This window comes from Apus apus, chromosome 3 (genome assembly GCF_020740795.1).
Source record: "Apus apus isolate bApuApu2 chromosome 3, bApuApu2.pri.cur, whole genome shotgun sequence".
In the NCBI taxonomy this organism is placed as follows: Eukaryota; Metazoa; Chordata; class Aves; order Apodiformes; family Apodidae; genus Apus; species Apus apus.
In genome coordinates, this window is record NC_067284.1 from 78985522 (window position 1) to 79000982 (window position 15461).

Sequence of the window (15461 nt, forward strand, 5' to 3'; positions counted from 1 at the left end):
TATAAGGTATTAATTTCTGTTTTTCAATATTTCTAATATTCTGAAAAGTCAGGCAAGGAGAGTAAAAGCTTGTTGTGCTTAGTTTTGCTTTTAAATAATGTTGAAATCGTAAGAGGATTTTTTCTGTTTTCTTCCCTTTCTCGTGCAGAGGGTTTTGTTTAAAAAAACAAAAGTTACATCTGAAATTAACGGTAGAGGCTTCAGTAAAACAATCTGTTCTTGTTTAAGATACTGTAGTTGCAAAACTGGAAGAATAATGAAAATGATGCAGAATTGTTTGTCTGAACAGTACATGAGGTAACTGTTCCCACTAGTTTGTGCTGCATCAGCGAGCACAGCTTTCCCCAAAGGTTCTCTCTCTTTTTTTCCTTTTGTGAACTGATCTGGTAAAATTAAATACTTTTTTTTTTCCTAAGGTCTAATACTGTTATATGACACATTCTGTTTTTTTAAAAAGCATTTGTAAAGTTTCATTATACCCAGCAGATAGCTGCAGCAACTTTAGGCCAACAAGTTACATAAGGGCAGAAGTTCATTGTTATGTAATTAAATATAATGCTGTGAGGTGGAAAATCTGAATGTATGAAAAAAACCCCAAGCTACTAAAATATATTGTTCTTCCATAGTTGACAAGCCATGTAATTTACATACAGCAGCTTTTTTTTTTTTTTTAAGAAGTAGGAATGCTTGGTAGATTACAATTTTAGTTTGGTTTCTGGTGAAGGGGTTACTTCATCTTAGGGGAAGTGGGTAAATAAGGCTCCTCCTCTTAATTTTAAAATTAGTTAAAATGTGTTTATTTCAGTTTTGAAACAAATGGATATACTTATGTGGTATTTATTTGGTGGAGAAAATGCTTGAACAGTGATTTTGATATAGCAGTTTTGGATACATTTGTATTTCTGTGTATCTGCATATCATCTTGTGTTCTAGATAGATGTGATATTAGATCAAACACTTTGCAGTCTACCCTGTGGCTGAGGATATTCACTGGTGGAGAAAAATGAGTTCACTTCCACTGTGGCTCTGCAAGCTTGTCAAGCTGGTCAAGCTGCATGCTTTGAGGAACTGTTTTCATGTCACTTGTGATGCCTACATGGCAGTCTGTTAGAAATCTCAGGGGAGCCTTCTGATACCTCATGTGTGAGAAGTGACTCCAGGGTTTTATAGTAGAAGAATTTTCCAGGGATCTGTTCAACATAGTCACATCAGTCTTCATGGGTGATTTTGAGTTTGTGGATGATAGCTGATATCTCCCTCACAGAGAGGAAAAAAATGTAATTTTACTACAATTCCTTAGTTAGTCTGAGTAGAGGACTAGCTTTACATGCTGTGATTCTTCCAGATGTTACAAGTAAGCTTTCAGATAATCCTTTTCAATTTTCCATGGATGAAGCATTCCATGGCTTTCTTCCAGGCAGATACTGCCTGTTGTTCAGCAGCTATTTCGTCTTTTGCTACTAGATGATGTAAAATGTTACACCTTGATGTTTCTGTGGCATGTGGTACTGTTCACCTCCTGCCAAATGCATCATCACTTGCCTCTGAGATTTCCAAGTGCAGCTTTATGACAGATGGGAAATCAGCAATGAGATTAGATGTTGTTCTCTATTAGCTTATACTTATCTGTTCCCTGTCTCATCTATTGTCAGCATGACTTAAGCATGTGTAGAACAGCTTCTTTTTCAGGAGTATTAGCATTGAATAGGTGACTGAGATTTAAGGCAGACTTGCCCCTGATCCCAATTGGAGCTCTCAGTGAGTGTTTGAAAACTCAGTTCAGCTCTTTTTCTATCTGGTTGGTGGAACTGGGAAAAATTTATGTGGCTCAGCTGAATTCTGGCTTTTTTTTTTTTTTTTTTTTTTAATGCCTTTGATTGTTGCAATGATCATCCCTGGCATTTTTCCTGTGAGCCTAGGTATGTGAGAAGTGTATGCTTCATGGTGGGTAGGTAGGCCATAACTCACTACATCTTTTCCAAGTTTTGAAAAGTTGTCTGTTATACCAGTTATGCCCTGTTGTCTGTTGTACCAGTTACAACTACTTCAACGGGCAGGGTTTGGACACTCAGTGCTGTGGTATCAGCAGTAAATCAAGCCTTTTTTTATCGTAAAGGCTGGGGAGAACGTTTGTAATGATTATTGTGAAGTTGATGCTGTTTACTTTGGTATGTAGAAATGTTAGTAGTTACTGTAGTGCAACTACATATGAAAGTAATATTTATTTGCAGCAGACAATATGTAAACTTGAATTCTGCTAGGCTCCAGTTATTGTAGAAAATTGTCATCTGGTCACGCATACCTGTCAGCTTAATTTTCTGTATCTTAAAGGGCTGCAATTATATCAGAGAACTCCCGCACCTCTTTGGTTTTCTTTTCTTCTTTTGCTACAGTAATGAACCAAACTACTGTTGTCTGAAAACCTTAAGAAACAAATAAATTTCTCATCTTGCTATTAGGTGAAGTAGCCTCAGTCTGTGTGTGTTAGTAGCTGCTACATCTGTGGCCAAACTTGTATTCTTACATTGCCTGTTTATTTGCTGATGTACAGATCCTCTTGAAAACTTAGCACTCAAGACATCATGTGGATTTTGAATACAACCTGGAAGATTTTGATTCCATAAGTGAAATGTTAATATGATAACCTGAGATAGATATAGTCTGTGTTTCCACTTTTAAAATGGAATTTAAAAGGGAATCTGTTTTCAGTTTCTTCAAATCAGCTCACTTCCATTACAAAAGATAAGTACCACTTGGCATGACTGGACTCAAAAATAGATACTAAAATAATAACATTATAATAAAGGTTGAAATTTTTAACACCTGCAGTGAGAATAATGGGTGTTTTCCCCTAACTAACTGAAACAGAAATGAAATCTGTCTGCAGATACCACTATTAGCCTTGAAAACATGAGATTATTTAAGTATCTTCAGCTCACTTAATACCTCATTCTTAATAGCTTTATCTTATTGACTAACTAGTCAAATTCTTTTACCTTCTTGAAAGTTTGTATTTGACTAGCATTTTATATGAGCAGAAGCAAATATAATAAAGGAATATAACTGGAAAGGAGTAAGGGTATACCAAGCATACATGTGTATATACATATATGTATGGACGTGTGTATAGATAAGAACAATATAGATAAATTATCTGAGTTCTTGTTAAGGGTTTGATCATTAGAACTATATTGAAGTAGAAGTTCTTTAAAGAAAAATGACCCTTAAAGATACGTTAGTCTCTCTCTGAAACTGATCTATTGGCCTTGTTTTGTTTTTTTTTTTCTATTGAACCACATACGGCTTCCACTGCCTATACTTTACATGAGCAAAAAGGCATCAAACCTCAATTTTGAGAGCAAATCCAAAGTCCTTTTCAAATATTGAACATGTTGAAGACCTTATCTTTCTGGTGTACAACAAATGATTGCAACTAACACTTCAGCAAATGAACATCTTTCTATCTCAGAAGGACTTGAATAACTCCTTGTATTTCTAAATCCTATTAACACTGACCCATGTAATGAAACTGCTGCATACTGGCTGATGTTTGTTGTGCATTGACTTGCTTATAAAATGGTTTATTTGGGAAAATATCTATGATTTTACAAACTGAGGTAACATCTGCCATGAAAAATATTTCCAAAATTGTATGCAAGACTAAAATACTGAATTATGAAAAGAAAATTTTAAAAAAACAACAAAATCTATTTGCCTTATTTGCTTTACTGCTGTATTTGGGTTGGTGTTTTTCACCTTTTTCCCATTTCTCCCTACCTCCATCTTGCAGTGATGTAATTGACATTTCAGAGATTCCTAATTTAGGTAAGACCTGGACATTTTCAACAGATGCATTAAACTAGAAATTATAAATAGGTAAACTGGGGGTTTTTATGAAGAAAGTAATACCAATGGGCCGCTCTTTTAATTTCGTTGGCACAGATCTATGGCTTTAAGGGTTTGAGGGATACTTCTTGAAAATGTCAAATAAGACTCATGGTACAGAGGGAATGGGGAGAGAGAGGCAGAGAAGCTGTGCAGTAGGAGAGAGTGAAGCAAAGAGAGGGGAGGTGAATGGAGAAATAACTTAGAAAAACAAGCACTGAATTAATTTTTATTTTTTATTCTTTAAAATGCTTGTTTATTTGACATTATAGTTATCTGACTAGATTTGCCAAGAGAAGTGGCCTTTCCTTTTTAAATGGCATTCCTTCGTGATTCCAATTTATATCCAAACCATTTTGTAAGTGTTGCTTACCAGTCATAGTATATATTACACTGGTCCTTGCATTGTGTGGTGTGAATTTGTAAGAGATTTTAGAGGTTGTGTCTGACTGTCTAGCCTACCCTATGTGTGTAAATTTTGATTGTTGTTTCATAGTTTTATAAATCATTAGTTTTATATTTTCTATGCTGCATTATGAAAGATTTTGCACAGTATTGGAGAAGTAACAAATAGTACTTAATAGTCCTCATAGGAAGGAATACATTTGAATTTGCATGCATTTATATACTGTGTCCAGTTTGAAAGGACTCTTAACTAGTCACATTGAAAAGACTGTGTTAAAACATGAAATAACAAAATTATATTGGTAGTTAATAAGATTCATGACCTTGCAGTAGCACACTTTGATAGCAGGAGGAAACTGAGCCAATTAAAATGACTCAAGATAGTGTATACTAGAATAGCTGTTCTAATGCTCAGTCACAACAGGCTTTTTCCTGTACATGGCCCCAGAAACATTTCTCAGCCTAAGCTGAACTTGTGTTTATTTAGCTTTACTGTGGTACTTCTTCCTGCTTCTGAATTTATCAATAAAATCTGGTTTTATTTAAGGTAACTTGTGTATCTCTTTGATAAAACAAACAAAAAGTCCCTCTACTTTTTCCTTAGAGGGAGGTCATAGGGCTGAGGCAGTTAATGGCCTTATGGTTGGGCAGTTCATGGGAGACATTTATGAGAGTCTGCCTGGACATGGCCACAGACTCCCAAGGGTTATTATTAACAAATGGGAAAGTAATGATAGAAATACTGAATGTGTGGGCTACAAAGAAAATAAATGTCTCTATTGTGGTTTTGGTCTAAGTTAAAACTCTACTTGGAAATATGAAATGTTCTGGATTGTGCTGGGAGCAGGAAAGGTATCATCAATGTGTTTTTTTAGTTTCCACGTCACAGCCTCACCTTTCCTGTAGGTTATAGTTTCTACTTTTCACTGAGTAAGAAACAGGATTTATATTAAGATCCTGAATATTTTATAAAGCTGCCAGTATTTTATAAAGCTGCTAGTATTATAATGTCAGAGCCAACTGGATTTTTACACAAAATACTTGTTTTGAGCCATGTGACTACAGGGCAGAAGATGAAGAGTTGGCTGAATGGCCCACTGAGGCCCACCAAGAGCCACACTTGCTTTAAATAGTACATGTGGAATATCTACAAATCATATCTCTTATATTTCATGGGAGGAGATTTTTATTTTTTAGACTTAAAGGAGCCAAGAGTTGAAGAAAAATCTGAGTAATTGAACAGTCTGCAAAATAAAAGTTGGATTGAGATTTTCAGGGCAGTCACAGTTGCAAAAAATTCTGGCAGCTTCTGAGGACAAAAATATTAATGTGATTTCAGGTTTATGTCACTTTAAGGGAAGCAAGTACTTCAGCTACCAGCCCATTTGTAACAACCATTGTGTGTTTTAAACCGGAAAAAGAGCCTTATCTTTGGTGATCAGAAGTTCCCCATGTCCAGAGTAGTATTCACAAAATCTGCACACTGCCCATCTGTTAGTAGTAAGATGGAAAACCCAGCAGCATTAGTGTATCTATAGTTTCTGGCACTAGTTACTGTACGTGTTGTGCTTGTGGCAAGCATTTAGTCCTGTTGTACTTAATCATGTGCAGACACGGGTAGCAGGAAGTCTCTCCCTCAAAGTGGATAAGACTACTGGAGAGGAGGATGTAATGCACAGAGCTAACAGCATCTCATAGAAGATTATGTATTGGTTGAATGAATTATATGTATATATTTTTTTAATGTTAGGTTTGATACGAAGTGGTTAACTGAGATGAAATCCTCCAGGAAAGAAGACAAAGTTAGGAGCTGGGGAGGAAGCTGTGAAAGAGTGTGGTTGCAGAGTACAATTGAGGAAAGGAGCAGTGGGAAAGAGATTCAGAAGCAGCAGCTGAGAAGCACAGGGTAGAGGAAGTCCTGCCAAAATCTGGTTGCTCTATGCTTTCTGCTTTGGCAGCTTCCGTAGCTGCCTCTGCTGTCTGGGGTTTCTGGCTTGTTATTCGCCAGCAGTTTCTCTTTATGTCGTATGGCTAGGAAAGAAGGAAAACACCTAAATTATTTCACTTTGAAAATTACATTCTCCCTTACGTATGTTTTGGTCCAGGACAGTTTGGTAAAGAAGAATCGTCCTTTTTTGAGACCTTTTTGGTTTATTTGGTCTCCTTTTTTTCACAACAGGTCCCAAACCTTGTTCTAGTCTTGCCTTTCTCATGCCTGCAGTCCCTGCCTTTGGAGCTCTGTTCTATTGTTTAAAAGTATTTGAGGCTACAAAAGCCCCAGAAATGTTGAGCTATGTTTCTTTTTCTAAAATAGATTTTAAAGTAACTTATTATATTACCCTATATCTCATTGTATCTTTGCCACTTTTGCTTTTTTATGTTGTGTTATGAATGACCCCATAAGAGAAACAAACTAAACAGATGGAAAATAATGAAACAAACAAGCTTCAAATTGCCATCAAAGTATATAACACAAAGTAGCTAAGGCTACATGTTTTCTTACATATTTTACAGTATTCTAAGTGTTCATGCTGACAGTAATATCTAAAGAGCCTTATGTTTTATGTGCTACTAAAGGATGATAAATAGCTAAATGATTAAACTACTTTTGATTTGACTACTTAAGTATATTGGGATACAATATAGCAAATCAACCTTTCTGTTAGCTTAAAGCTTTTCCCTGTAGAATATTCTGTCGATTCAGTTTTCTTTTTTTGGTTCTAATTAATACTTTCTTGGAAGTTGTGTCTTAGCACAAATAATCTTCCATGGTACTATGCTGACTTTGTACATTTTTGTACTCTGCAGGTGTTTTGAAATACATGATAAACTACTGTGTTTTCCAATGCATGAGATGCCTTTTACCGCACTGTGTAAACGGAGGTTTACAATTATTTATATATCCTGCCCACTAAAGTATGTAAATAGTCGAAATGATAGTTGGATTCAGACCAGTTACCTAAAGAAGATACAACCTTGTTTTTGGTGGTCACTTTGAACCGCAGTGTGAGAGCACCTGATTTAAGGTCAAGTGAGTACAGATCCAAATCTGAATAGGAATTACTGCAAATACATGTGCCCGTACAAGTGTGCTCCCAAACAGTGTCAGTGGCATGATGTGTAGGAGAAACATTACTCTTGAACATCCAGCCCGGTACTGGCAATCAGGGTGCTAGGAAGACCTGCACTTCAGTGCCCATCTCTTCCAAAGCAGCTCTGACTCCTTCATATGCTGCAAGTATCTCCTTTTCAGTTAAATAGTTGCCCTCGGCATCTCTGTAGTTCTGGCTCCAGAATCTCAGGGATTAACCTTGAGTTTCCCATGGTGCTTTCTGCCAGAGGCCCCAGGTAGGACCATTGTACCCAGCTGTGGGAACTGGCCCAGTGGCCATTGTCTGCACAGTCTCCTTTTTAATGTGCTCAGAAAGCTTTCTGTTGTTCAGGACCCCATTTCAAGTCATTCTTCTTTTGGGTCACCTCATTTCACAATTTGACTGTAATCAGGAATACGTATTCTTCAGAAACCAGCAGTTCCTAAAAATGTTTGAATGTCCTTTTAGTTGGTGGGGCTATAGCTGTTATTTTGTTAATCACATTCATTGGGATCTGGCAACGTCCATCTTGCTCTCTAATTCCCAGGAACTGTATCTCATGTCTAAGTCCCTCGACCTTGCTTCTTTTTACAGCAAAACCAGCTTCTGGAAGAATTTGGATGACCTTTTTACCTTTCTCATAAACTTCTTCTGGTGTGTCACACAATGATGTTGTTGATACACTGCAGGTATATCTGCACTTTTCCAGTGCAGAGTGGATCAGTCCGTGCCATGGCAAATGGTTGAGCTGTGTTTCCAGCCCTGGGGCAGTCAATTCCAGTTGTACTGGACTCCCCCTCAGGTGAAAGTAAACTGTGGCCTGCACTCTGGTGCTAGAGGAATAGAGAAAAAGGCATGAACAATGTCAACAGTGGTAACACCATCTGGCTGCTTTCGACTCCAGCTCGTACTGAAGTTCTAGCATGTCTGGCACAGCAGCACTGAGCAGTGGTGTCACCTCATTCAGGCCATGATAGTCCACTGTCAGTCTCCACTCACCATCAGACTTCCATCTGTCATCTTCATAATAATCACGAGAGACCACAGGTGCCAAAGTGGGTCCTGTCTTTCTCACTGCTATGTCATAGCAAAGGGTCTCCTCTTAATGGCTGCAATATGGACCCCATTGTCTCTAGGGAAAGGCTGGGGTTTACCTTCCTGTCTGTCCAGCATCTTATTCATTCTGTCAGTCACTTTTTCAACGACTGAGGTGTGGAACTGATGGGAATCACGGAGCATGTCTCCATACTGTAGTGCTGCTTAAAAGAGAGTTCACTGAAGGAAAATAAATCAGTAAAAAGAAAATTGGTTTCATCCTGGCTCAAACCAGGACACTGTCTTAATAAAAAGTTCTGTCGAGTAAAATTTTATATTCAATGTTTAGTATTAGTTCATAAGTGCTATTTATATTCACTGTAGCATGTCTGATAGTTTCTAACAAAGATCAGCAGCCCTGATGTTTTTACCTGGCAGATTTTTACACTGCAAAATACAGAGGAAAAAACAAAATATAATTGTGGTTGAATGATTCGGTCGATAAAGATTTGACCAGGACACACAGAATTTGCTGAAAATCAAGAATTTAGTCAAGTGAAGCATGTTACAAGTTTTACCTTGTCAAGATCAGTGTATTGGAAACAACAAAATAACAGTACCATAGCATTTCTGTGAAAACATACATAATTATTACAGATCCATGAGGTATTATAGTCTGCCAAAGTAGTGATTACTTAAGGAAAATAAAAAATATTACAGAGTGCTTTCAGATTTGTTGTAGAAACAAGGGTCAAAATACTGCAGGAAGCAAATAAAATTGGAGGCATGTTTGAAATTGTTCTTAGATAAGATATGGGAAAGTGGAGGACGTATTATCAGTGAAACTAGTGATCATGAAATTAGACTGTACATCATAGTATATTATGCTGCTGTGAATGTGGAATTTCTAATGATTTGTGAAATTTTATTATTTTTCTTGGGCTGTAAAGATGAGTAAATTAAAAAAGGGTAAAAGAGCAAATTCTCTTAACGAGATGCAAATATACTGGAGCTATGAAGAAGCCACTCCTGCTAATCGTTGTCATATAAGCATAGAACTGCTTGAGCAGAGACTGCATAAACAGGTGTGCTACTTCTCATGCCTTATTACACATCAGAACATTTGCCCTTGGATGTTTGCTGTAACAAATCTTTGAAAACTGTTAGGAAGAAACACTGGAGTGGGTGATAAATGGATACTCAGGTGCTTATGCTGCAGGGAGCTTAAAAAGCCTTGCTATATATGCTTGTTAGTTGTTTGAATCTTTTGAAATGAGTCATAGCAGAAACAAAATGTAGCATAAGCAAGGCACTTGCTGGTATTAAGCATGACTGCACAAGACAAGTTAGAGCTACAATTCTGAAAAGAGGGAGACTTCTGTGGTTTGGTGAAATGGTGAAAATCAAGATGACGTGCATTTAGTGATGAATTATGAGAAGCAAACTACTGGCTAAAGGTAAGAAAGCAACATAGCTTGTCTTTGCTACTGTGAAGTCATACAAAGAATGTGCAAGGTTTACTGCAAGTAATCATTGCAATTCAAATGGAACATTTTTTTTGTCAGTGATATTTTCCCATTTTCATAGTGGCAAATTTACCACCTCTCAAAAGGTAATAAATGATAGATCTAGAGTTTGATGTTTCCCAGTAAGGTGAGGAATATCAGATAACAGCAGCAACAAAGTTTTCCTGTATGCTGATGTACATGTGGGAGGCCAACATAGTAGCTGTATCTCATGTCTTTGTTGCTGAGGCAGTGACAATGTATCAGTACTGGTGTTGCTTTTGGGCATGTGTCAGATGAACATTGCTTTAAAATGCATTTCAAATAAAAAATGGAAGTGTCTGTTGTAGTAATTGTAGCTGGATAGAGAGTAATTGTTGGTTCTAGTAATATAGTTTATGGATAATGTTTAGTTTTTTAATTCACAAACATTCTTACCTGTAATAGTCTGATTTTACCAGTAGGCTTATATTAGTCTGCTGTGTTGTTGGACATCGTAATACAGAACAGACTGGTAATTGCAACAGTGACATTGTTATGATTTCTTTTGACTCACAATGGTGGTTGTTGTTGTTGTTTAGGAAACCTGAATTGACTGACTCTGCCTCTCTGCTAGAGACCTTCAAGTTTCTTGAAAATGCAGCTGCAGACTTCAGTGATGAAGAGGATGAAGAAGATATTGAAGGAAGAGAGAAAACAATCATTGATAGCGCAACAGTGAGTGGAAAAAAATAATTGAAAAAGTTACGAAGAACAGAAAAAGTGAGATTAATGAGATGCCTATATGCAAAGTATAAGACTGTGTATGTACACATGCAAATATTAATGCATCTTTGTGATGATCTGTCCAAGCATGTGTGCATAAGAGGAATTACGTATGCATTTCTGAGTTTGTTCAAGCAAATTAAGCTTTGCCATCTTTATTGCTTTAAGTTTGCAGCCATAGATGAAAATTTTTTTTAATTGCCTTTCAACTATTCTGTACTACTTAGTATTTTTGATACGCATTGCATGCAGTGTTTAAGATAGCAGATGTATTTTCACCTTAGTTTGAAAGTATTGTTTATAATGTTGCAGGTCAAAAAATGCATCACTTTTTGAAGATTTATAGAAATATATTGATATTTAAAATTGCTTGTAGAAATTTATCCTTCTAGGATACAGAACAGAAACACCACATTTCCCTTTAAATAGCATGTGAAAGGAAGAAGTGTAACTAGAGAAACTCTTTAACATGGGGTGAATACACTGTTGTTTGTTTATTCAGTCAAATACCTGAAACTCCCTCATGATCTACACTTTGCTATGTCATTTTCTATATGATTATATAAAATAGATACATACAATCAGTACTCCATTTTGTAACTGTCTTTTCAAAATTAATGTTTATTCAGTGAATTGCGTTGCCTAACAATTGAAGCAGATAAGAGTTACGATGGTTGTAATTGTTTCTGATCAGTTTTAAGAATGAAGACTTACAAAACCATCAAAGAGTTTTTAAAGAGGGACTTTGTAAACTTGTTGTTGTCATCCATGGGCTGTGAACTTATGTCTGAGACTCTACGGTAAAATAGTCTGTAATATAGTACGTTCAATAAGCCTGCTGAAGGAATGAAGCTTGAAGTTTAGAATTCCTTCAGGTTTTTAAATTGGTTCATTGTCATTCATCCTCATGATCTATGGAATTTTGGCCTATGTACTGACGTCTTCTCAGACTGACCTGTAGCAAGGTTCCAAGTCAAAATATTGTCATTAATGTAATTTTTCTGTAGAAGTAAAATTTGTGCTACAGATTGAATGTATCATTGCATCAGCTCATCTGTTAGTCAAATAATTATAAAACATCTATTTTGATTTTTTGAGGGAAAAGTAAATTTATTGCAGAATGTGTATGATGAGGTCCTTTGTTAAAATATGTATGTTTTCTTTTACCAAAATTTAGTAGATTTTTTTAATTGAATTTGCTTTTGAATTTGAAAGGGAAATGCATTTTAAGCATGACAGTACCATGTTTAAGTAACAGTATTTTCTGAGGAAGTATTCAGGAATTATTTTTGTCAAATCTATGCAAATTAGCTCTTGACTGTTGTGGTAATTATTTCCTAAACTTGTTTTTTGGTCTACATGTAGAGTGATTTCAGAGACAAGAGTTAAAAAGTCTATTTTCAGAGATGCAGAGTGGGTTTGGTTTTAAAAAAATCTGCATCAAGAGAAAGTTTGTACTTTTCTGGTATTAAAAAAAATAGTAATGGTCTAGGTCAGTGTAGATTCCTTATCAAGTGACTGATTATTGGTGGTCACAGGAAGAAAGATCTACAGACATGTATCATTTTAACTTAGAAATTCGAACAGAGTCTGTATGCTTATTCCAGATTTACTTATTCATGTATACTTTTCTGCTTCTTCTTCTTCTTTAACTCACTGTTAGGATTTTGCATAGGAGACAAGATGGTACTGCTCACTATGAAGATGTGCATGCAACTTAATTCAGCTTTTTTTCTCCTTCCTGACCTTTCAGATTGTAAGGAAAAGAGTGCTGTCTGACAGCAGTGAAGACAGAGATACAGAAGAAGCTTTAAAAGAGTTTGACTTTTTGGTTACCTCTGATGAAGGTGATGGGGAATCAAGAAGTTCAGGAGATGGAACAGATTGGGGTGGTAAGGAAAATTAATGGATTGTACCAGGAGGAAAAAAAAATAAATTGCCAAGTATATATGTAAATTATTGGTTAAGATCTCTGTTATGATCATATCACCTTTTGAGTATTCGTACAGTAAGTAATTGGCAAACTGAAGTCCTCTTGACATAATATTCTAGTTTTCCTATATACTCTGTCAAAGTAAGGATTTTTATAAGTTCATGCTTCTAGTCATTGTCTTTTTCATTTTCTTTAATAATAAGGAATTTTAATTTTATGAGTGTAATTCCAATGTGTTCTTCCAGTGACATGTGCTACTGAAGGGCTCAGATAAAGCTGAATTTCACAATTATGATCTCAAAGTTATTTCTTAGTTATTTCTTTGCTTTCTCCCACTTTGATACAGAGAATGGTGAGTCATAAAGACTAAATTAGTCGTCCTCTTATTGTGTGTTAGTAATTTGGGCAATATGAACTATTCAGTTGCTCAGATTTTCTTCTGTAATTTATCAGAAGAACATATCTTTAAGCCCCTAGTCACAGAGGGACATTTCACAAACTGTTCTCTGTCCTTAGAGGTTCATGTCCTGCAACCCAGAATGCCAGCATCCACTTTGTCTTGACATACTTATTCTGTGTAAACCCACGGCATAGGAAAGGGAAGGAGGAAAAGAACTGATTAAGTATCTTGATGGGGAGCTGTTTCCTCCTTAAGCTGCTCTGGAAGGTCTTAAGAATAAGCGGACAGAGAGCTATGGAAGATGAATGGGAAATAATGGATTTTTATAACGGAACTGAGAACTTGTTAGACAACTAAGCCATGGTAGCTGTGGGCCTCACATGAGATGACAGCTCTGAGATGCTGTATTCATTGAAGCTGTGTCCAGCTCCTGGTTGGACTCCAAATTGTTGTTCATTGTGATGTAGTCTCAGCTGAAGTGGATGTGTCTGAGTATCACTAGGTACAGCAGTCAGCATTCTATTCACTAAACAAATGTAGGAATGCTACTCTTTAAAAAAAAAATAATGAGGTTGTTTTGATACTTCTCTTAAAGATTAAAAATTTATCAATTTATGCTTGGTAAGTGTAGCTATTGCTTGTATCACTGAAAAGTTAGTGTGTCAACAGGAGCTTTTTTGTTCTCAAATTCACACTTCTGATTTATTTTTACTTTCATTGATGACAGCTGAGTACAAATGAGCAGAAGTCTAATAATTAAAAATAAATAGTCATGGAAAGTGGTAGTTTCCTTTCTAAAAATATTAAAGGTTTTTTTGAGTTTTAGACATTAATTTTTTTCAATTACTTGTTTTACTATTTGGGTCTTTTATGTTAACTGTATGTAAAAATAAGCTTCTTCAAGGAACTGCCATTATGAATCACTTATCCCACTCTGATTTAAGTGAAACTGTTAAATGTAGCATGGAAGAGTGATGTTCTGTAGCAAGGATAGAAACAAAGAGGAAGTTCTTGCTTCATTTTGGATCTCAAGAATTACTGATCAGTTACAGTGATTTGTTGAACCCATTTGTCTTGAAAGTCTCAGAAGTCTTCAGGTAATTTTTAAACTCCAAAGCACTTGCACAATAGTAGTTCAGAATCTATTTGTGAAGTTGAACAGAACCTGTAGGACATGCAGGAAGCATCCTGGGACAGTCTGTAGAAAATTAATGTATTAAGTATTTTCCTGGCAACAATACAATCTAATATAAATCCATTTAAACTTTTTTGTTGGAGGAGAGAAAAAAATTTTGTCTTGCCAGGGAGGAAATGCATGATTAAAATGAACAGCCTGGTCCCAGAAATAATACATACCTGTTTCTCTCAAGCATGATTTTCTTACATCTTTTTTTGAGTTATTCACACGTTTTTTTATCATAGTGGTACTTAATTGGGTACATGTATCAAGAAGGACATGACTTAGCCCACAGGCCATCTTTAATTTTAGAGTCTCTCTTCAGCTTATTAATAACTCTCTATTTTCATAGCTGCTGCAAAAAGACTAATACCTCCAGACTTTGGGTCTTGAATTGATGTGTCACTCAGGAGTAGAGGATCGTGACTGGAGGGTTCAAAGGAGTGAGAGACCATCTAGTCCAATCTCCTGCTCAAGTCCATTTGCAGCAGGTTACTCTGGCCTTCTTGTCAAGTTTTCAATATCTTCCAAGAAAGAAGTTCACATAAACTCTCAAGGGTAGTCAGTATTCTGGTATTTGACTGTCCTTGTGGTAAAAAGAATTTTTTTTTTCCCTGTGTTGCAAGTTGAGCAGAGTCAATGTCATTCTTCTCTACACCTGCCAATTAGTTAGTTGTAGGCAGCACTAAGATGCCTCTTGTGCCATTGGTGAACACTCACAGTAGTCTCAGTCCCTCCTTGCAGCTCATCTGCTCCAGCTGCCTTAACTTGCTATGCCATGTCAATAGTAGGTACTTAGCACATTATACGTACAAGGTTTCACAGTATAAGAAATACTATACTGGAATCATTACCCAAGATGTGGTCTGCCAAGTGCCAAACAGAGAGGAGTAATCTCTTCCCTCACCCTAATGGCTATGTTCTTGATAATACAGTCCAGGATACGGTTGATCGCCTTTGCTGCAAGAGTATGCTGCTGATACCTGTTCAGTTTGATGTTGATGGAGGATTCCTCAGTCTTTTTCAGCAAGTTAATTTCTAACAAGTCAGTCCCCATAGTAACATATGTCTGGTTTTGTATCTTCTGTCCAATCATAGTGACTCCTTCAGGTTGGGATCGATAGTGTTGTGCTTCCTCTATGCACATTTGATGCCCTCTCTGCATAGTAGTCTGAGGAGAAGTTTATTACTGTTCATATCTTAAAAGTCCTAGAATCGTCTATTGATGTACAAAGCAAACTTCATCAAAAGGAGTTAATTTTTA

The 15461-nt window shown here is 36.3% G+C and overlaps 1 protein-coding gene across 5 annotated transcripts in view; it reads left to right on the forward strand.

Moving 5' to 3' along the window:
* STRN (striatin) overlaps nt 1–15461 on the forward strand; it is a 74942-nt gene that overhangs the window by 29481 nt on the left and 30000 nt on the right. For all 5 annotated transcript variants that reach the window (XM_051613720.1, XM_051613721.1, XM_051613722.1 and 2 more), the window contains exons 6-7: nt 10504–10639; nt 12441–12579. In XM_051613720.1, the coding sequence (XP_051469680.1) occupies nt 10504–10639; nt 12441–12579 (275 nt within the window). The remainder of the gene's footprint in view (nt 1–10503; nt 10640–12440; nt 12580–15461) is intronic.